A 23,350-nucleotide genomic window follows, 5' to 3' on the forward strand; every position below is an offset into this window, starting at 1 on the left:
GGAAATGGGGCAGCAGATTTCAGACACATTTCAGAGGAGACCAGTCTAGACTTCATATCAGTGATGGTAAACTGCAAGTAGGAATCCAACGTGGGCAGGTCCAAAGAGCCTGTCCCAGGTGTGTCCACATGGCCCTGCTCATCAAGTAACTTGGCTGCCCCACAAAATGCCGGCTCTGGACCCTGAGGCCCCAGGAGAGCCTACATCACTGACCCCAGCGTGCCTTCACAGTGCGGCTAGCAAAAGTGCTGGAGCCCAAAGCTCATAGGCTCTGTTCACAGAGACTCACACTGTTTAGGCCCCTGCCTGCTGCTAATGGTCCTCCAGCAAGACATCCAGTTTACACGGTGCTTCTGGGGCACCTGGGGCGGGGGGAGCTCAGTCGATTAAGCATTTGACTTTAGCTCAGGTCACGATCTCAGGGTTCGTGGGTTCGAGCCCTGTGTCGGGCTCTATGCTGACGGATCAGAGCCTGGAGCCTGCTTCGGATTCTGTGTCTCCCTCTCTCTCTGTCCCTTCCCCGCTCACGCTCTTTGTCTCTCAAAAATAATGTTTAAAAAAAAAAATGGTGCTTCCAAGCCCAGTGACTCCAGCACATGCAAGGTGTGGCCAGGAAGCTGTCATAGGCCTCTCCCCAGGGCAGTTGCCCTGCTTTGCAGTCAATGTCATGTGCACCCAGAGCACCACCTCAGGTGCCCCAGAAAGGTGCCTACTGGTGATGCACAAAGGAGTTTAGTGAGGACATTCCCAGAGCAAAAACAGCAAAGTACACAGGGTTCATTGTGTGCTAAAAAAAAAAAAAAAGGAGGGGGGAGGGCGTCTGGGTGGCTCAGTCAGTTGGGCACCCAACTTCGGCTCAGGCGATGATCTTGCTGTTGCCGAGTTCGAGCTCCGTGTCGGGCTCGTGCTGACAGCTCAGAGCCTGGAGCCTGCTTCGGATTCTGTGTCTCCCTCTCTCTCTTCTTCCCCTCCCCCACTCACACTCTATCTCTCTCTCTCTCTCTCTCTCAAAAATAAACATTAAAAAAAAAAAAAGATGAAGGAGGCTCAGGGGAGTATAGAACAGGAGGGCCAGAGTCATGAAACAGTTACACTGAACCATATAAAATCGCCAACACACCACCATTCTTGACCTACACAAATGGCAGTTTGCTGTGGTTCAACCGAATAGCCATATAGCCTTGCCAGTGTTCCCACAGCCAGCAGGAACCACCGCTTCAGATGCTAGATGCTTCTTGGCGAGCCTCCATTGTCTGAATCCTTCCGGCTTGTTTCCCACCCTCACACAGGTTTTAAATGAAGAAAACTCAGAATACTTAAGTCACTGAGGCAAATATGCAGAAATTTAAAAGCAACAATGGTTTTTTTGTTTCTTTTAAATAACCCAAATCTCATTGGCCCCAAAGCCCACGAATGATGATAATCATTTAACAACCTAGACCTGTGGGAAGTAGAATAAAACCTCGATGAGCTGAGCTAACAGATTAAGTGGATCATGTTCCCCATTCAGTTTGAAGAGAAGGCGGCAAATTATAAGGAAAAAAAAAAAGACAGCTCAGGATGAAGTAGAGGCAGGGTGAGTATGCTTGACCCCACCCCCTGTGCATTATGTGCGTACTCCTTATGACAGAGGCCCTGTTAGATTCAGCTAACCCCCGCACCCACTTAGGAGACAACTGTCAGCCACATTCACCGGCTTAAAGGCAGGAAAGTGAATGTGAATTTTTAGATTTTTTAACAAAGGTTTAAACAGAGGCTGGCTGGTTTTGTGCTAATGTTTTTATTAGTTGAAAATAAAAGGAACTCTAAGTACCCCATTCCCTGGCAAAGCTCATCGAGGTTTCATTTCATAAAATATTTTGTAAAGAGCCCAAGTTCTACAGTAGTCGAACATGAAATACATTTCTTTTTCCTGAGATGCACACGTAAAAACCCAAAATTGGTTTAAAGGAAATTGTGGTGAAAATTCCTCATCTTGTCTCCCCATTGGGACACAGTTGCTCTGACAGTTGTCACGGGCCACACTGTCCCGGTCCTGCAGTGACCCATGCCACTTAGCACATCAGGGGTGTTCCTGGCTCTCTGCTGCGGGTCTCCAGACCTCTGCACGCGCGGGGAATGAGCCGGGCCCGGGTGGCCTCCGCAATCTGTACACAAACCATGCAGCAATGGCAACTGTGAGCTCATGCATGGGCAGTACATTTAGGGCGCCCTGTCCAAAGGGTGCTCCTTTTGTTTGTGTAAATGTAAGCCCATCCATTAAAGCGTATCAAATATCTTAACACAAATAGGTTATCTTGCAAATCCCATTGCAAGAAAATAGTGTGTTACTATTTTAGGCCACTGAAAACCATTCCGTCAAAGAAATGAAAGGAGATACATTCCCTTCATAGGATAAATGCTTTTCCTCTGACTTTGAGGTCAGGAAAGGTGGAAGAAGGTTCACACATAGTGATGTGTCTGTTGTCAGATGACACATTTCAGAGGATATATCTTAAAAGGAGCAAAATAATTTCCAGTCATTATTATGAAGCCAAAGAAGTTCCTACATGCATTTAAAGGTTAAAAAGAAACAGCAAAAACATGTCGAATGGTTACAGGAACAAAAAAAATCCTTTGGTTTACAAAAAAAAAAAGTGTAGCTTGATCACAGAAGGCAAAAAATAAAAAAAATAGTCAAAAGCACTTCACGCTTCTTTGCCGTGTGTCACACAGGAGCAGGCCCCTTCGACACACTGCTGTGGGACCTGTTACCTTCAAAACGATCTCAAATGCAAAAGTACCAGTGAAGACATAATCTGCGTAACCTAGCATCTGGAAAGTAAACAAAGAATTGCAACTATTATTGCTACAGCTGCTTTAGAGTACGTGAGGATCAATGAAAAAGCCGTTACCTTTAACAGGATTTCAACTGTAAAGATGGCTGTGAAAGCATAGTCAAAGTAACCCAGTATCTGCAAGGTACAACATGTTGGAAATGAGAAAAAGGCATCCGGATGAACTCCAACAGCGTGCGCGCCCATGGGCAGAACCCCCACCTGCAGTCAGACGCCCGCTCCCCCGAGATAAGCCTGCCGCTCTGGAGGCAGGTGCAGAGACGCTTATAAATGCCCCACCCGGCCCAGTGACAGCTCTTCTTTGTGACCGAGAAAGAGCATCTGGGGACACTTACCTCCTTTCACCACTCATGCGGACTCTCCTCCCTGTCTCGTGTCATGGACAGACAGAAGCTCATTTCTAAAAGCGCTTTGTTAATAACCTCTGCTCATCAGAGCACAACATGGACAAACTTGTGACACCAGATAAACCGGAGCCTTATACACGTTTCAGATTTTTAAAGGGAATTCTTAGAAGAATGAAATATGGTGTCATATTTCAGCATATAGCTGAGCTTCAGTTTGGTGGAAAAATGTAAATAAAGATGTTAAGTGGCATCCAAAAGGGCCAGAAGTTTCCACATGCCCCTTCTGATTCCAGCCCGTGAAAACAGGGTGGAAATGCCCCTCCGTCACCTGTGTGCAGGGCTGAATAAGTCCTCAGAGAAGAGTTCTACTTATGGTCCTGCTCTGCATCTAACACTGCTCTCTCCAAACACTGGGTTTTTGTTTTTTACCTAGCTGGGCCCACTCAAAGAACAGACTGACCTGGCCTTTGAATAATCGGTCCAGGCTGCTTTTATCAGTATTCCTGAAAATATCATCTACCCTCCAAATGAGTCCTGCTCAGGGAACCCTTTGGGGGTCCCTGCTGCTTCTCAGAGCCATGGGGGCTGGTAGGTGGGTGGCGCAGGGGGGCCAGCAACCAAGAGTCTGACCGCTCAATGGAGGTTGCTCATGGGGAACCCTCAGCCACAAAGACGGCAGCCAAGACTCTGCCAGTTGCAGAGGCCAAGATCAGAGCTGAAGGGACCGTGGAGAGACCCCCAGACCAACTCTCTTCATCTAACAGAAGAGGATACTGTGGGAGTGTCAGCGGGCAGGCTGCTCAGGTCGCACAGCCAGTCATGGTGTGGCTGGGCAGGGAGTGAGCCCCGGGCCCTGTTACTTGAGTGTGGGATCCAGCCCACGGGAGTCCTTTACTCTCCATCACAGTAAGGAGACGGACCTACAGCAAAGGCCAGCTCTTCTCCACGGAAGTTCTCCAGAGGGCATTCATTATTCAAACCACTTCCATTCTGAGATTTACAGATTTTGCTGGAAGCCTGTTGTGTATTTGTGATTCTAGCCAGGCAACGAAAGGTATTTCCAGTACACGGCCAGCCTCTGCCCCTTCCCCCATCCGAGGTCACGGCAGGACTGTTCATGTCAAAAGCACGTGTGTAGCCAAGACAGACACCGCTGCCCACACGTCAGCAACTCGACCCAGTGCCAGAGGTCAAAGCTCTTAGATTCAGGTTATTCTTTCTCCATTCACTCCTCTTCCACTAATAACTTAGCTAAGTTGACACAACAACCACGGAAAAGCCACCACATGAGTCCACTTACATGGGGTATCTAAAGTAGTCAACCCCTTAGACAGAAGGTAGAATGGAGGTTGTCAGGGGCTGGGGGAGGGAGAAATGGGGAGATGGCCAACGGAGATAGAGTTTCAGTCATGCAAGATGAGTAAGTTCTGGAGACCTGCCGTACAACATAGTCCCTACCGTTAAGAAGGCCGTCTCGTACACTGAATTTATCAAGAGAGTAGATCTCACATTAAGCATTCTTACCACAATGAAATAAACACTGTAGTGTTTTAAAAGCAATACACATACAAATATGTACATCTGTTTAAAAACAATAATAACATTCTTGGAAAAAGCAGCAGGGACATAAACTCATGGGGAAGCAATCACAATAAAAATAAGAACACGGGGCCACGTGTAAATTAACTCTGCCAATCTGTGTTCTAGACTAGCTCCTGACCTCGTCTCTCAATAACAGTATTTTTTTCCCAAACAGCTTCTACCCGCTGTGCCTCATTTCTATGATGGGGCCTGAGGACACTGAGGTCTTTGTTCCATTTGAACGCTTATGTAGAGACAGTGTCAGAATCTCTAACAAGAGCCCTGATCTGTGAGTGCAGATTCAGACAGATGCACAGCCTTCGTCTTTACATCAACACCAACATGTGCCTTGGGAGGAAAGTCTTTTTAAAATCTGCATATCAGAGCGCCCGTGTTTTATCAGCCTGATACATTGGGCCTGCCAGGCTTCAAACCAACGGGACTGGAAACGAAAAGATACAGCACAAGGCCTGACTGTCACAACCAAAATCCTGGGGTACTGGTAATTTGCCTTACTCCTCAAATTTCTAAAAATCGGATGGACACAGAGAGCACGAACCACAAGGGGCAGCAATGCTGGACGGCTTCACACACTCGTGGGCCTCCCTCTCCTGGGCTTCTTGACAACCACCTGAGACTGCGCTACAGTCTCCAGGCCAGAGCAGACAACAGTCTACTGGTGTTCTGAAGCTGTGTCGCCTCGGGATTGTTCTCGGTGCCGAATGAGCTGACTGCTAAGAGGGGACCCACCTGGACAAGAACTTCCTGAGGTACTGGTCTCTGCGCAGCACAGATGTGCTCTCCCTAAAGCACGAAACAGACCGATAACAGACAACTTGGCTGTCTCTTTGTTTTCTTTGTAAAACCACCTCCTGCCCTATCAAAACGCCAGCCTTCCTCTCCACTGAACCACTTGGCTCCACACGCCGTCGGCTCCCTCACTTGTATCCCCCCCACTCCACCCAACCCCTCCGCTGAGTAGCGAAACCAAGTAGCTTCGTGAATTTCAGCCCAGGCGGGCTCCACACCTTCCCGCCAGCCCTAAGGAAGAGCTTCTGGGCACATGACGTACCTGGCTCCATTTTTACTTTTCCTTCCTGCTGGATGCTTCCACCTGGGCAGAAATCTCAAAACAGGCACGGATGTGAATGTGACCAGGGAGGGGAAAACAGGGACCAAAATGTTGGCAGTAAAGGACGAACAGGAGGAGAAGCAGGGCTCCTGAATATGCTATAAGTTGCTGCAGAGTGTTTAAGATGAAGTTTAGAGGACAGGATTCAAAAAAGGTCTGTCCTGATAAGACAAAACTCTTCTGGCACTCACAAACCTGAAATACCTCTGGGGGAACGAGAGGCCTCCTCTAACGTTTAGCCCTGCCTGCGTGACAGTCCCTGCTAGAGAGACGGGTGCTGATCCCAGAGGGAGACCCGCCCGCCTGGCCCTGCTCAGTGGCTTACAGTGTTCCGGAAGGAGTGGCTGCGGATGGGGTCCTCGGCGGCAAGGGCGGCGCTACTCAGCATGATGAAGACGAGGATGAGGTTGGTGAAGATGTGATGGTTGATGAGCTTGTGGCAGCCCACGCGGATCCTGTGGGGGAAACCACTGCATGGACACAGCCCTTGGCACGGCCAGTGCCTCCTGCATGCTGGTGCTGCTCTGAGGTGACAAGTCGGGCAGAGGACAGCTGTCCGTGCCCCAACCCGGCCAACCAGAGCCACCTGACCCTCAGCCCTTCAAAAGTCGTGGAAGGCAGACCCTGAGGACCCACAGTGCCACAGCTCTGTGGGGGGAGGAGGGGCTCCATACACAGCATTCATCACGTCCTTAAAAGTGGGGATTATCATCCTGCTACAAGTGGGGAAACTGAGGCTTAAGCATGTGAGAGGTCTTAAGGCTAGTAAAGACTGAGGGAGATTTCCAATCCAGGTGGACTGTGACGCTTTCCCACCATGACATGAAGCCCAGTGGCTTCCTTTGCCTATCTTTGGAAGGAATCTGAGCTCAGAGCTCACTGCCGCAGCTCACAAGAATGAGAGCAATGGGTAAAGGGGGTCCAGAGGTACAGACTTCCAGTTATAAAAGAAACAAGTCACAGGGATGAAAAGTACAGCATAGGGAATATCATCAATACTATTGCAATGACGTTGTATGGCGACCACGCTTTTCGGCGCGAATGCTGTGTAACATACAGACCGGTCAGATTGCTATGTTGTGTGCCTGAAACCAATATGATGCTGTACGTCAACTGTACTTCAGTTAAAAATAAAAATTAAGGGGCCCTTGGGTGGCTCAGTCAGTTGAGCATCCGACTCTTGGTTTCAGCTCAAGTCATAAGTTCAAGCCCCACGTCGGGCTCTATGCTGTCCATGTGGAGCCTGCTTGGAATTCTCTCTCTCCCTCTCTCCCTCTGCCCCTTCCCACTCTCTCTCTCTCTTTCAAAATAAATAAGCTTAAAAATGAAAAAATAAATACAAATTAAAAAGGAAGGAGAGCAACCCCTTTCTAATGCTGTCACCTGGCTGTATGAAAATGACTACAGTAGTCATGGGTTTGGTAAAATCTCCTGTTATGTGGAGATTCTGTCCTAAGTGGTTTTTGTTTTTAAACTCTGGAGTTGACCCACAAGCACTCCCAAGAAAGTGAAGAGAAAGCTGCACCGTGCAAGAATCGTGCGGGGATCTTACATACCATGTCATGGTCCTCAGCGTCCTGCCGTTGTCTGATGTCCCACAGGCTAGTTAGCACCAGACTCAACACCTGACTTTAGAATTTAACCTCAACACCTGACTTTAGAATTTAAAAGACTTTATTTTTGGCCTATAGAATACATATATCTTCCCCTTGAAATTATTTTCCTTTGTAATTTTTTTAATATTTACTTTTGAGAGAGAAACAGAGTGTGAGCAGGGGTGGGGCAGAGAGAAGGGAGACACAGAATCGGAAGCAGGCTCCAGGCTCTGAACTGTCAGCACAGAGTCCAACGTGGGGCTTGAACTCACGAGCCGTGAGATCATGACCTGAACCAAAGTCGGATACTTAACTGACTGAGCCACTCAGGTGCCCTGTCCTTTTTCACTTTCAAAACTGGAGTCAACTTTATGAGAAACTGACCCCTTTCTTCAAATCCTCCCTTGTGGGGCTGCTTCATGCTGGGATGTGCCCTTGGAGGGCTTGCAAGCTGTTAGCAGGTGAGTCTGGGGAGAACCTTCCAAGGCAGGGAGGGCAGGAGTGTTCACAGCTCTGGGGAGGGAAATCAATCCATTCCTTCAATATATGTAGACCCAGTGAGCTGTAGGCATCAGTAACGTCAGGTGAGTACCTTTTTTTAAAAAGAGACACCCAAATTCTCTACAGTGACACACTGTAAAAACTACCATCAGATCCTCAAGTCACTAAGGACAGCAGCCTCTCTTCCCACCTGTGTCTCCCTGGGGACTCTGAATTCCATAGGGTTCTTCTCTGACAGCCAAGGACTGCTTCTGCAATTCTAGAAACCCTTCCAGGAGCCATTCATTCCCCCAGGGATGCCATCTATCTCAGATGATTGAAAACCTAGAAACTGGCTACTAATAAACATTGTCTTCTTACCGCACTTGCAGTGCCGGGCTCCCAGTGAGCACCTTATCCTTTTACCATGAGAAATGCTACTTTAAGCAGGATAGCATGGAGCTGAATAGCTACCACCCATAAAATATCATCGAGCAATATCACTTTGTTGCCATCAAACTCAATAGGGAAAAGTGATCAACTAATCTGGATCTCAGGATGAAGACGCTGTGGAGAACTTGGTCACAAAATTCTCATCCCCAATGCATCTTAACAGAAGACCCACTCATGAAGAAAGGGTCCCTTGGATGGGAAACGCCTCACAGGTAGCAACCCGTGGATACCTGAGCTGTGGGCTCTGACCAGTACAGGGACTAAGGAGGAGAAGAATCTGGGATGGCATCCTCCCAGGACCTGGCCATATACCTATAATAGCACCTTCATCCAGGAACGAGGCGGCCAGGGAGAGATGGGCAGAGAGCAAAGGCAAGCTGGAACAAGAGAGGGGTCAGCGAGGACTCAGGGGCTCGGAGGCACAGGCACAGAAAGGGGCTGTGACCCACCCTCCTTCTCCCCACCTCCAGCCCCCCTCAAGCAATCTGTAGGGGGACAGGTGAGACACGGCAACAATGAAATCAGAAAGCAGGTATTTACGGGTTGGTCTTGCTCAGAATGAAGAATGCACTCCCTTCAGGGATGGGGGCGATTTTCTCCTTCATGTTCAACTCTGAGATTCTACGAGGACGGGGGCCAGCTGGAACCTCGGGTTCATCCTCTTCCTCCTCCTCTTCCTCTTCCCCTACTTTAAATGAGACACTTTTTTTTTGTAGGCATGAAATAATGGTTGCATTGGGTTTGAATTATTCTCAATTTCACGTGAAGAGTCAACTTTCACATCTATCGCCTTACATTGGTCAAAACCCTTCAGAATGTGGCCTGAGTGCCTGTGGGGGGCCGAGAAGTGTGCCCGTCTGTGAGTGCATGCAGTTCTGGGAAGGAGGGCCCGGCAAGTCCAGGTCTGAGCAAAGGTGAAAGGTATCAGTGCAGTACTCCCAGCATCCGGCTGTTTCCCCAGTGGCTTTGCTCAGCTTCTGCCTGGAAAACTGTGTGTGGGGCTTCAAGCCACACACGATCAGTGTCCTCCACCCCACTGGCACCCCCGCCCCCAGAGTCCCTGCTACATCAGCCAATAAAGGTAAGGCACCAGCAAATGTGAAAGGGACAGGTGGGCAGTAATAATAACAGTAGTAATGGCTGGTTGCCTCCTAGAGAAGTTTCCCACCAGAGGTGGGGCTTGCCCTGATCCACTCACACTTTCTCTCCCCACCACCTGGAATTTGAGTTATGCAAGCTACCTGGGTGACCGAGGAAAGCAGCAGGGTTGACTGCTCCACAGCCACAAGGATGAGGCCCACAGCCTCGGCAGCCTCACTGCTCACCATGCACCCCAGCTGGGCTAGCCAGCCAGAGACTGAGCCTCTGATCACTGAGTGGTAGCAAAGCCGTATCACCCCTGAACCGAGAGCCTGTCACCGGCCTCTGCCACCATACCTGGCACATCACAAGGTGGGTAGGGGTCCTTGTCTTCATCCTCTTCTCGATAGTCATCAATTGTAACCTACGATGACAGAGAGGGCTTGGGAGGAGGGGAGACTCTGACTTCAATGCACCGCAGAGGACCAAAGTACAGACTCGACCCTGCCATTCAGTGCAGGGAGAGAAACTCTCTCCAAAGTGCACATTGCACAGAAGTGTGTGCGTGCATAGGGACAGCAAATGTCCCCGTTGATGATTCTGCTTAAGACACAGCTCTGAGGGCAAATGAGGAGAAAATGGGTATAACCTCCATCCAGCCATGGTTAGCCAGCACCACCATCCACGCGCCTCCCCACTCAACACTGTCCTACACACTGTATGGTAACTGCGAGGTCCTGTCTCCCTGCTAGAATGTGAGCTCCATGCACAGAGGGACCTCACTGGTCTTGTTCATTGCTGATTTCCAGTATCTGCCACACATTAACCACTCAGTAAGTATTTATTGACTCACGGAACAAACAAAGGAATAAAAAATCCAGAGCTGTCATGAGTGGGATGAAGTCTGACACTACAGCCCTGAGTACCCAGAACCGGATCCTAAGATCCCTTCTGGAGGTAGACATCTGTTAACATCCTTGATTTTAATCCCCACTGAGAAGATATAACAGGTCAGGTCTGGTGACACAATTCCAATAAAGAAAAAATAAGTAGTCCCACCAGTCAAATATTTACCATACCAGTTATTTGGTGAAATATTGATTAATAACCAGCTAGCTGCCTAAATTCACTGAGAATCCCCCTGGGAAGCCAGCATCTATAATGTGTGTCATACCCTCACACCAAAATATCATGCATGATACCTTCCCAGTGTAAATGGTACATTTATGATGATATCAACAGACCCATAGCGAAACAAAAAGAGGAGAACTGTTTTAGGACATATACCTTATTGTCACTGTTGGCTATCTGGTTGACCTCTGGTTTGTTGTTCTTTTTATTCTCCAGGCTCTCTTTTCTACACAGAAGAAAACATGAGAACCCAAGTAACCATATTGCTATGTATAAAAATGCTAATCCAGATTCTGAATCAACAGTGGCCTGATGAAGGACGGAATTTAATTGGAAACAACCCTAACAGTGAGACCACAGCACAACCCATCCTCAGAGCTCCCTGTTCACCTCAGTGCACTGGGTTTATTACATGGATCATCTTATTAAAATTCTCATCCAAGAGCTCATCAGCATTGAACGCATCATTTATTTTATGCCACCAAAATTAACCACAGAGATTCTTTAAGCATGGGGACGTGTGACTCCTACTCTCAGCTCTGAGGAAATGAGAGCTGAGGGCCTGGGTTCTGCCCAAGATTCTATCCTTGGGTGAAAATGGAGTTACCTGGCAATCTTCTTCCTTTCCTTCTCTTCAGCTTCCTCTTTCTGGGCAGTATTCAAACTCTCAGCATCAGCCAGATTGTCTACAGCGATGGCCAAGAAGACATTCAGTAGGATATCTAGTGTGAACATTTTAAGGGAACAACGTAATTTCTAAAGGCAGCTATGTGTCACCGATAATGGCAACCTCACATCCCTCTGTGTTCTGGGAGGTTGGTAAGAGGTGACTGTCCCCTAGTTGCTGTATTTACATGGTAAGACCAGAGGACCAGAAACCTGTTTAAAACACAAAAACAACAAAAACAAGACCTAGAAACTTGTAGAAGACAGTCTGGAAAGAAGCAAAATTAAGGTTCACTAAAACCCATGAAAACCTACAAATTTCAACATTTCCTTTCATCCGTGTGCATATGTGGCACATATGTGTATGTCTCTGTACACCAGGTATCTGTAGCTATAACACATGCTGCATAAAACAATCCATAACATAAACATGGTATTTTTATGCATTTTGCTTTATGCATATTGTTTCTTTTAAAACACACACACCCAGGGGCGCCTGGGTGGCACAGTCGGTTAAGCGTCCGACTTCAGCCAGGTCACGATCTTGCGGTCCGTGAATTCGAGCCCCGCGTCGGGCTCTGGGCTGATGGCTCAGAGCCTGGAGCCTGTTTCCGATTCTGTGTCTCCCTCTCTCTCTGCCCCTCCCCCGTTCATGCTCTGTCTCTCTCTGTCCGAAAAATAAATAAACGTTGAAAAAAAATAAAATAAAATAAAACACACACACCCATAACCTATATCCAGGGCGTGCTTTCCAAAATAGACCCTTCTAAAGGCTACATGTGAATCAAATGATGATTCCACAAGATGATGACTGCACAATACAGTTTTGAGTCTTTCTCTTTTGAGATGATCTTCAGAGTTTGCAGATACCTCATTCATTCATTCATTCATTCATTCATTCATTCATTATGCAAACGCTGATGTATTGTCAGATGGTGCCAGGCTATTCTTTTGAATAGTCACACCGTAGCTATATCTTTGACTATTGTGGGTGAATTGTATTTTTTAAAATACTAAAAAGTGAAGTGAGTGAACGCATGATCAGGTTTTGGGCTCTTACTCTAATGTTGTATGTGTGTCTTCCTTGGATGATAGTGAAAAAAAAATTCTGAATAAGGTTCTGAATAAGGCATCCTAGAAGATGCCTATTTCTTATTCACTAGCAGTTCAATACTTTTTTGAGAAGCACAGGGATCAGAGGGAAATAAGCCAAGACAGCTCCTTCTCTGACCATGCTTCTCCCTGGCTGATGCATGGTCATCTGGGTAGAAGACTGTGGGAGCCCAGGAACTCAGAGACAGGAGAGGGGCACCCATGTCCCACAGGGCCTATGCAATCTGCAATCTCAGGTGCGTAACACAAAAGTAACCTAGCAAGGGGCTGACAAGGAGATACCTTCTGGGGATATCACGCTGCACTAATCTATTCAAGTCTTTAAAGAGGATAGATACATGAATGAATTACATTAAAACTTTCAAAAATGCGTTTGATATGTTAGACTATTTTTTAAGCAGAATGTAATGAGCCTGGGGAAGCAATCTGTCCTGGAATGGGCGATGGCTTGGTAACATGAGCACTCCTCTGATAGATGAGGGGTAATTGTGGCTCTGTCAGGGATCAGTGTAGGACTAACTGGGTTGAGGATTCCTAGCAATGATCTCAATGAAGAAGTAATGTATCTTTACATTACTGTAAAGCTTGCAGTGACACCAAACTCTTTTGGGTAGCAGAAAGCACATCCAGAGTAATGAACCATAGGAAAATTTTACAAGTTCGCAACAGATGGTTTCTAAAAGCTCACACCTATCATCTGTATTTAGAAGCATTACCCAGACCCTTCTAAACAGTGGTATGCTCTGGAATTCATTCAAAAAGATCCACCCAGGGGCGCCTGGGTGGCGCAGTCGGTTAAGCGTCCGACTTCAGCCAGGTCACGATCTTGCGGTCCGTGAGTTCGAGCCCCGCGTCGGGCTCTGGGCTGATGGCTCGGAGCCTGGAGCCTGTTTCCGATTCTGTGTCTCCCTCTCTCTCTGCCCCTCCCCCGTTCATGCTCTGTCTCTCTCTGTCCCAAAAATAAATAAACGTTGAAAAAAAAAATACAAAAAGATCCACCCAGCACCTCTTTCACACTGACGACTGTGCCGGGTGCTGGGGGCATGACAGACCTGGGTCCCTACTGCCACGTAGCATCTATTCTAGTTGGGGGAGACAGAACATAAACTACTTAGGCGTTTCAGATAGTGATACAGGTATTACAAAGAAAACACAGCATGTAACTGGAATGAGTGTGGCCAGGGAATACTTCTCTGCAGACCCAAAGCGGGTATATTGCTCTGGCCCAAGAGTTCATTGCAAGGAGAGCACAATAAGAAAACACTGATTCATTTAACAAGCATTTACCAAGGGCTGACTATGTGTAAGGCCCTCCACTATAAGCCACAAGAGATGTGAATACAAAGAAGAAAAGATGCCTGAACCAAGAAGTTTATTGCCGGGGAGCCTGAGCGGGTCAGTCGGTTAAGCATCCAACTCTTGATTCCGGCTCAGGTCTTGATCTCACAGTTCAGATCATGAGATCGAACCCTGCATCAGGCTCTGCGTTGATAGGGCGGAGCCTACAGGGATTCTCTCTCTCTCCCTCTCTCTCTGCCCCTCCTCCGCTCGTGCTCTCATTCTCTCTCTCAAAATGAATAAACAAATGTGTTTAAAAAAGAAGTTCATTGTTGAGTTGGGGGGATGGAGAAGTCCCCACCCCAAACCAGTAGATGCTGGCACCCACGTGCAGCAGGAGCAACAAAGATAACATCTGGCAGGAGAGCTCACCTCTGGGTAGGAGGGGTGTTCTAGCTGCCTGAAGGATTCTATGGGCTTCTATGTACTGAAGGTGGGGATTTCCATAGAATAACTTGAAGCAAGAAGTAGTGTCCTGAAAAGTTTGCAACAGGGCTACTGCATGGAAGAAAACTCACTAATGAACAAGAGGAGATTAAGGGGAAAACTTCGGGGAAAACAGCTTGGGACTTCTTACGAGAAGAATCCCTTTAGGATTCTTTAAAATAAAAAGGTGAAGACCGGGGCGCCTGAGTGGCTACATCAGTTAAGCATCTGACTTCAGCTCAGGTCATGATCTCATGATTCATGAGTTCAAGCCCCACATCACGCTCTGTGCTGACAGCTCAGAGCCTGGAGCCTGCTTCCGATTCTGTGTCTCCTCTCTCTCTCTGCCCCTCCTCCCACTCATGCTCTGTCTCTGTCTCTCTCTCAAAAATAAATAAACATTAAAAAAATTTTTTTTTAAAAAAGGTGAAGACCAAGAGGTGGTATTCATGTTACAGCCACTCTCCCACCAAGCCCTTATTGAGGACTCCATACACCAGGTCTTGTGCCGGTCAGGGAGGTCAGAGAGAGAAAGAAGACACTGCCGAAAGTTACAGGGTCCTAAAGGCTCTGATGGAGGGAAAGAGAGATCCAAACCTTCAGAAGTCTAGAATTAGAGAGTGCCTCTTGGCAGGAAAAAGGAATAAAAGGAGTTAGAAAAGAGCTCACAGCCTAATACAGCCACTAGCCAATGGCACCTGATCCCCAGAGAGGTACAGATCACCAAAGCCAGATTGGGTCCGGGGAGCTTAGGTCAAGCCACCGCTGATGGGTGCCCACTGGTTAGGAAGCATTTTTAAGAGACACAGATTTACCCCTAACTTCCCAGGTGTGACGGCACGGAGGACAACCGGCTCTGCCCTGAGCCTTCCCTTGGGACCTGTACAGAGCTGTGTCACCAAGCTGGGTGACAACTGGTACAGGCCACACACTGGCCCATGCTCCCTTCCCCAGCTTGCTCAGTCCTCAAAGCCTCACTGGACCTCTGACCCCATTACACTGTCCCAGCAGCCCTGAAGGAGAGCAGGTGTCGAGCTAACAAGGTAAGGGCGTGCATCTCCCCAGCCCAACTGCCACCGCCACCCGCCACCCGCCCCCACGACCGCCTCAGGAAAACTCAGACAGGGAGAAACAAAAGGAGATGATGACGACAAAGCCCTGCTCAGCTTGAAGGATACAGTTACCACAAATGAAGAGGATGATGAAGTAGATGCAGACGATCATTCCCGAGGACGACGGGCCGCCATAGGCCATGATGCCATCATACATCACAGCGTTCCAATCTTCACCTGTCAGAATCTAAGAGAACCAAACTGTGGTCAGCCTGCATGCGCTGGACCGCAACTCCCGACAGTCCGCCAGAGCTCTCTGGGGGCCACCCGATTCTGGTTTCAGCTGCCTTTCACTGTCCAGTTTGCGCTCAGCAAAGCAATTGGTTTCCCCGTAGAGTTTTCAAAACACTGTTTTCAATTACACAAACACTTACGTTAATTCTTCACATGGAAATAAAGTAACACCACATATGAGACTTATGTACTCTTTGGTGACACCCTAGTTTTGCCCCCACCCCCCGAGAACACGGTGCATCTCTCTCTAGAACCTTTTTGCATGTAACATATAGATGCACGTCCAGAGGAAAGAGGTAGTTGGTGTGTTCTCAGATATATTAAACATAAAGGGTGTCTGTTATACTATATGAATTTTCTGCATTTGCTTTTTTTTTCTTTTTTCATTCAGCAATATACTCTGGAGACCCTCTGTGTCAGTCAGTGCCCTTCAGTCCTTTTAACGGCTGCCTACTATTCCACATAGTTAACGTACTGTGGAAATGGAGAGTTGGATCCCTGAACTTGTAAGAAGCAGTGAACTACAAATATCTCCTGTAAGTTTACAAACTACCTCAGGAGTAGGTACTAAGAGCTGCCATAAATTTCCAAGTTAACCTTCTCTACTGATGATATTTGATAACTCGATCTATCATCCAGGGGCGCCTGGGTGGCTCAGTTGGTTAAGCGTCCGACTTCGGCTCAGGTCCTGATCTCACAGCTCATGAGCCCGAGCCCTGCATCAGGCTCTGTGCTGACAGCTCAGAGCCTGGAGCCTGCTTCAGATTCTGTGTCTCCTCTCTCTCTGCCCCTTCCCTGCTCACTCTCTGTCTCTCTCTCCTTCAAAAATAAATAAATATTTAAAAAATTAATAAAAACATACTATCTTCCAGCAAGAGAAAGAAAGAGGGAGGGAGCACATGTGCTCTTGTACCATCTAGCTGCACCAGATACTTTAAAAAATAGAACTGTCATGGCTGACAACCCAACAGAAACATGGGCAAATGATTTCAAAAGATAAAGCAATTCCCAGAAAAGGAACTATAAATGGCTCTGTGTCCCATGAAAAGGCATTCAGTTTCACTCCTGATAAGAGAAGTAGGAAGACACTATTTTCACCTGTCAGACAACCATCAAAAAGCTTGAACACCCACCATGCTAAAAAGTAGTGAGGCATTGGGCAGTCTCCAGCCCCCATCCCTGGAGGACAGACCGACAGTACTGTGAGGAGCACGGTAGGCAAGATATCAGAGTTGAAAACGGACTCACACCCTTCAAACCAGCAATTCCATTTCTGGGAAATTTATCCACATCTATGCTCACACATGTGCCCAGGGTGTGAGTTCGACGTCACCCACTGAGCTGAGGCCAGACACAAACAGTCACCAAGCTAGGGACTGGTTGACTTGAAATAGTCACCAAGCTAGGGACTGGTTACATGAATTAGGGGACAGGAACACCACACCACAGGGCTGACGCGGAATCGGAAAGGAGGCAAACTCTTATGGACCAATAAGGAAGGTTCTTAGGGACACTTTAAATGGTAAGAAAATGGAAAATGGCAGGTAACATGAGCCACTGTTTACATCATACTGTATTCATGGGCAGGTAGGTGGGTCGCTAGGTTCACTGACTCACATCTACGAGCAAATGTATCTCAAAGAATACACAGACACCATCCAGTGGTGGTTGCTCCTACAAGGAGAAATTGCGGGCTGCGTGGGAAGGAGACTCATTTGTTACTTTAAAAATTTTTTTTTCAACGTTTATTTATTTTTGGGACAGAGAGAGACAGAGCATGAACGGGGGAGGGGCAGAGAGAGAGGGAGACACAGAATCGGAAACAGGCTCCAGGCTCTGAGCCATCAGCCCAGAGCCCGACGCGGGGCTCAAACCCACGAACCGCGAGATCGTGACCTGGCTGAAGTCGGACGCTTAACCCACTGCGGCACCCAGGCGCCCCTCATTTGTTACTTTAAACCCTTTTGTAAACATTTGAATTTTGTGCTATACACAGGTACTACCAAAACCCACCACCACCATAGGGTTTCTCTGTTTCTCTGAAATAAAAACAGAATAAAGAAAAACTAACCAGCGGCTAAGAATTAAGGATAATTCAAATAATTAAAGTATAGTTCAAAAAAAGTATGGCCTATGGCGACGACAAGAATTCCATCCACCTCAAATGACCAAGTGGGAATGAATCCTACAGATCATTCCCTCCAGTCTCTTGTTTTTTTCAGAACGGATAGTGACTTCCCAAGGTCACAGAGCTGAGCACTGAAAGAGCCAGCAGGGCGGCCTCAGTGTCTAGGCCCCTCCCACCATGCCTTCCAGCCTCCCCAGATGGACTCCCCCAAAGCTGGAGCTCACTGGCATCGTGTGTGAAAGCAACAGGGGCAGAGGGGTCTTTTAAATTTATATGCCACTCGTTGTTCGAGGAAGGGCTTCGGGTCACCACATGCGAAGGCGGGAGGGGGGAGGTTTAGAACACCCAGCTTAAAGCCAGGTGGGAGCAGACACTGCTGCTTTGAGTGCCTAGCCACCTGAGCACCTCTGACACCGTCCCTCCTTCTCAGCGGTGCCTGCCCAGGACCCAACAGCACAGACATGCTCAGGGCCTGCGTGTCCTCATTACATCACGGGCGGGAGAGCAAAAGGGGCTGAAGGCTGTCACAACTCTTTTATCACCCCGGTTCCTCTGACTGCACACCAGAGCATTAGGACTTCAGAATTCACCTCTCTGCACAAATCCGTTAGAGCCAGGGTCCCAAAGCTGGCCTGCAAAAATTAGCGCAGAACAGGAAGAGGATTTTAGAGCCTATATCACAGAAACCTCGCAAACCTCACCAAATCAAACAGAAGTTTTTGCTTTGTTGTCCTGTACCATATCCAGTGGTCCTACAAAAAACAGTGAATCACACCGCACAGACAGCCGGAGTCAAGTGCGAAACAAATGGCTTTCATGGTGCCAGATTTGTCAGAGCATTACTGGGGCAGAGGTCGCTAACCACGGCAGAATCATCCCGTCTTCCTGAGTTGTGAACTGACAAGCTGGCGGCTCACACGGGCTCCTCGCGAGGGCTCACCTGGAATACCGTCAGGAGGGCTTGAGGGAAATTGTCAAAGGTGCTCCGCTTGGTCTGCGTTTCGTCAAAATTAAACTTGCCACCAAACAGCTGCATCCCAAGCAAGGAAAAGATGATGATGAAGAGAAAAAGCAGAAGCAACAGCGAAGCAATGGACTTCATGGAGTTTAACAAGGAGGCCACCAAGTTGCTGAGGGAAGTCCAGTGCCTAGAAGTCAAGATGGGGGTGTGAGCCCAGAACGCCCGCAGGACACCACAGACATTGCTGGACCGGGATGTGGCTGGTCGCCAGCCCCCGGCCAGAAAACACCTGCAGCGAGACACACGCATCCTTACCTGGTCACCTTGAAAATCCTTAAGAGGCGCACACACCGAAACACAGAGATCCCCAGGGGAGACATGATTTCCAGCTCCACCAGGATGGTTTCAGTAATTCCACCACATACCACGAAGCAGTCAAACCGATTAAAAAGAGAGACGAAATACGCCTGGAGACCCAAGCTGTACATTTTTACCAGCATCTCGCAGGTGAACAGAGCCAGGAGGACTTTGTTAGCGATATCTGGAAAGACAGAGGGGCACACGTGCTCGGGGTCTCATCGTGGGACTGGCTCAGACTCGTTTTCCCCCCTCCCACCCCACCAGTCTCTGCTGGAAATGCCCCAGCACTTTGCCCTGTCTTTGCTGTGGCGCCTGTTACAGAAATGTAGCGTCAATATTTACGGTCTGTCTCCTGGGTTCAAGTCCTGCTTCTGCTACCACCTAGACATGGGACTCTGGAGCAGCCCCTTGACTTCTCTGGGCTCAGTTTCCCAGACTATAAAATGGGGAGGAGAAGTTTCCCACACAATCTCTGATGCTTTCTAGCCCTAAAAGCCCATGATTCTGCATTTAGACCAGCATATTATATTTCTCGTCTCCATCAGTCACGGAGGGGCAATCTGGCCTTGCTTAGGTGCCAATGATAGAAGAAGCAGTTGTCTATCAAGTGGCAACAACCACTTGCCAAGAATACCATACAGGAAAATAAAGCTTCTGGTAGGGTCAGGGAGAAGGGAGACGAGGTCCCTCTCAACTGCAAGATTCCTTGATCCTAGGTTGCCACAGGGTTAAGACAATGAGAGGCTTGGGCGTCAATCAGCCCCAAGGTGCTTCCACTGACCACGTGACAAGCACTACACCCCCGCTGCTCTGGGTGCAGCCTCTCTCTGGATGGTTCCACTGTCTTCCAAGCTAGTGCCCTCGAGGAATGTCCCGACGTCGCACATTGATAAGCCTCAGGAGTCCCTAATTCAGAGTCAGAATAAAAAGAGAACAGCCTCTGCTCGTACCTTGAATCTGCGTCAACCAATCAGGCTGGTTGTAGTGCTCGGAGGAAATGGTTAAGGTGTTGAGAAACACCAGGACAATAACCAGCCAGTAAAATGTGACAGACTTCACAGCAGCCCTACATCTCCTGCGATTGAATCGGTTCCAGCGGCGCCAGCGGCGGCTGCAAGAGAAGCAAAAGTTACTCCCCGAATGGCAGACAAAGCATCTGAACGTCCAACAGACGTTATGGAGACATAAGCTGGTCTTTAACTCTGGAGATCCAGGTCACGGGGTGCAGGAAGGAAAGATGAGAACAAAGGACACAGAAATTAACAGAACTCATCATACTAATTGTGTTGGTCTTAAAATACAACTTTTAAAATAGTATCTTGACCTGATCACGCTATCAGTTTCCTTCCTATGGTTTTAGATAACTCCGTAATCTGCCCTAAGCAATCTTCAAACTAGTGAGAAGAATGTAGATATTCATAGATTCATATGCAGATGCAAAACCGAGCCCGCACACATATATGCAGTTCCCACCATATGGTACACGGGTCTGTTCACACTATGGGTGCAGAGAGCCGTCTGGCTGATCATACACATCTCTTGCAGCATCTTAACCGTCATACAGAATTTCTCAGGCAGCAAAGTGCTCCAAACCCAGTTTTCCTTTTAGGGAAACTTTAGGTCCTTTCTTAAATCCGGGAGGTTCCTCCAGAGCCTGGCAGACTTGTCAAAGCTGAGTAGGACATGAGTCTTCATCCTGAGTCATCAGGTGCCCTTGCTAACTAGCGATGCTCAAAATATACCTTTAGGAGAAGAGCCAATATTGAATCATGTTTTCATACAAATAAGATGAGCTGAGCCAGACAGACAAGTAGCATGTCCTCTACTGACTTTCAGTTCTAGTGTGTCGTTAGGGAAAGGATCCCCTCCCTTAGCCTCTTCTCCCCGTGGAAAACATTCCCTGCCACAGGATGGATTGGTGAGGTGGGTCCCAGAAAAAAGCCCAGCCAAGTGGCGATGTCAGTCCTGTGCAGGCTGTGTTCACTGACGGGGGCTGTGGGCACCTCCTCTGGGGGCCTGAGTCAGAGGAATCTCCAGGCTGGGTCCAAGCTGCAGCGCTGGCTGACTCAGCGGCGTTGCTATGCTAAAAACACCGTAACCCAGGGACCGAGCAAAGAAAGAACCACGCTGACTCTTCAACAAGGCCTGGCACAAGCAAAGTGCATTTTGTTCTTGCTCCTGCTATGTGGTTTCCATGGTAACAGTGGCTGGAAACATGATGACCAGTGTAGAAAAATCCCACTAAAGACTGTCCCCTTGAGGCTGGGTTTCTCCTGAGATACATAATTCAGTACACACAAGCAAGGTGATCCGAAAAAGAACCAGAGTTGGTGGTTCTATTTATGCTGTAGTGACAAGTCACAAGCATCTCATCATGAGGTCTTGGAGGCTTCACTCTCCCATCCCCTGAAGTCCTGCAGCATTTCTCAATGTGCCCCTCATGGGGCTCCAGACACTGGGTATGTGGAGGTGAAGAAGGTGCCTCGTCCTGCGGCCTCTGACCTTGAAAAGCACGCAAGGTTGGGGCAAATAACAATTATAAATCCCCACTAAGCGCTTCTCTCAGGGTCCCGAGTACAGGCGGAGAGACAGGAGCAGCAAATGCTCTCTGCGTGAGGCAGGAAAGGCTTCTCTGAAAAGCTGAGATTTGGGCGGGCTCTGGATAACAGAGTAAGGGTTCACCAGGGGGCAGAAGGGAGGGCACTCCACCCCAGGCGACCACATGGCCAAGGGGACTGAGGTGGGAAGAAACCGCATGTTGAAAACTGAGAGCAGTCCAGTTACCGCCACAGAGTGGGGAGTAAGGGGGCGGTGTCCGAGGATCAGGCCAGAGAGCGAGCTGGGGGCCAAAGTATGAAGGAATGAATACCCCTCTGGCAACAGGGAGTCAGGGAGGGGCCTTTAATTGTTCTTTTTTAAGTCCAGTTTATTGAGATAGATAGATATGTGGTAACTATTAACATTTAGGAAGAGGGTTTGTAACCACCACCACAGTCAAGAGGTAGAAGATCTCCATCACCCAAAGAACTTCCCTCATGGCCCTTTGTGACAGTTAACCCACCCTCCTCACCTCAGCCCCTGAAAACTACTGTTTTTTGTCCCTATTGTTTTGTCTCATCCAGAATGTCCAATAAATAGAATCACACAATATAGAGCTTTTTGAGACTTGCTTCTTTCACGTAGCAAAAATACTTTCCGGATTCGTTTGCGTTGTATCTATCGGCAGTTTTTTCCTTCTTATTGCTGAGCGTTATTCTGTCATATGCGCGAACTGCGATTTGTCTACCCATTCGCCATCTGACGGACGCTGGAGTTATTTACAGTTTATAGCGATTACATATAAAGTTGCTGTAAACTCTTATGTAAACATTTTTCATGCAGGCATTGATCTTCATTTTATATAAATACCTCGGAAGTGGAATTGCTGGGTCATACAGTAAATAGATGTTTAACTTTCCAAGCAGCTGTCAACTTGTTTTCAAAAGGGCCGTGTCTTCCAACCTGCAGGAACATATGGGAATGCCCACCAATCTGCATCCTTGTCAGCACTTGGTATTGTCAGATTTTAAAATTTGATCTGTAGGTGTAAAAAATTTTCTAATAGGTGTATAGTGATGCCTCACCGTGATTTTAATTTGCATTTTCCTCGTGACCAATGGTCATATCATGTGCTTCTTTGCCATCCACCTCTCTTTGGTGACATACCTGTTAAAATATACTAACTCTTGGGGCGCCTGGGTGGCGCAGTCGGTTAAGCGTCCGACTTCAGCCAGGTCACGATCTCGCGCTCCGTGAGTTCGAGCCCCGCGTCGGGCTCTGGGCTGGTGGCTCGGAGCCTGGAGCCTGTTTCCGATTCTGTGTCTCCCTCTTTCTCTGCCCCTCCCCCGTTCATGCTCTGTCTCTCTCTGTCCCCAAAATAAATAAAAACGTTGAAAAAAAAATTTAAAAATAAAATATACTAACTCTTTTTTTATAGTTTTCCAATTATTCACACCATATTTATGTATTATTCTTCTCATATACTGGATACTAGTCCTTTATCAAATGTTTTGCAAATGTTTTTTCTTCCGGTCTGGAGCTTATCTTCTCATATGGCCAGTGTTTTTGGGTTTCGTCTCTTAAGAAACCTGTGCCTGACCCAGGGTCACAAAGATTTTTCTCCTGTGTTTTCTTTTAGAATGTTTACAGTTTTAGGTTTTACATTCATATGTCCACTTCAAGTCAATTTTTGTAGTAAAATGTTGTTTTTAATTGAAAAATAGCATTTGTATGGAAAAGTATACAAATCATAGGTATATGGTTCAATGTGTTATTACCAACAAAACATGTAACCTGCATCCAGAGCAAGGAACACAACATCACTAGCACCTCAGAAG

The 23,350-nt window shown here is 47.7% G+C and overlaps 1 protein-coding gene across 22 annotated transcripts in view; it reads right to left on the reverse strand.

The window, feature by feature from the left end:
- CACNA1D (calcium voltage-gated channel subunit alpha1 D) overlaps positions 1 to 23,350 on the reverse strand; it is a 306,523-nt gene that overhangs the window by 64,875 nt on the left and 218,298 nt on the right. For 21 of the 22 annotated variants that reach the window (XR_005784486.1, XR_005784485.1, XM_040454783.1 and 18 more), the window contains 10 exons: positions 19,925 to 20,085; positions 18,930 to 19,155; positions 18,594 to 18,801; positions 15,358 to 15,478; positions 11,244 to 11,358; positions 10,793 to 10,862; positions 9,863 to 9,929; positions 8,966 to 9,113; positions 6,223 to 6,352; positions 2,895 to 2,954 (listed from right to left, as the gene is read on the reverse strand). Coding sequence is in view for 20 of the 22 variants with exons in the window: in XM_040454783.1 (XP_040310717.1) it covers positions 2,895 to 2,954; positions 6,223 to 6,352; positions 8,966 to 9,113; positions 9,863 to 9,929; positions 10,793 to 10,862; positions 11,244 to 11,358; positions 15,358 to 15,478; positions 18,594 to 18,801; positions 18,930 to 19,155; positions 19,925 to 20,085 (1,306 nt within the window). In the remaining 2 variants the exon portion in view is untranslated. The remainder of the gene's footprint in view (positions 1 to 2,894; positions 2,955 to 6,222; positions 6,353 to 8,965; positions 9,114 to 9,862; positions 9,930 to 10,792; positions 10,863 to 11,243; positions 11,359 to 15,357; positions 15,479 to 18,593; positions 18,802 to 18,929; positions 19,156 to 19,924; positions 20,086 to 23,350) is intronic. The other variant, XM_040454766.1, reaches the window with a different exon arrangement.

This window comes from Herpailurus yagouaroundi, unplaced genomic scaffold (genome assembly GCF_014898765.1).
Source record: "Herpailurus yagouaroundi ecotype Mexico unplaced genomic scaffold, PumYag 213, whole genome shotgun sequence".
NCBI lineage: Eukaryota > Metazoa > Chordata > Mammalia > Carnivora > Felidae > Herpailurus > Herpailurus yagouaroundi.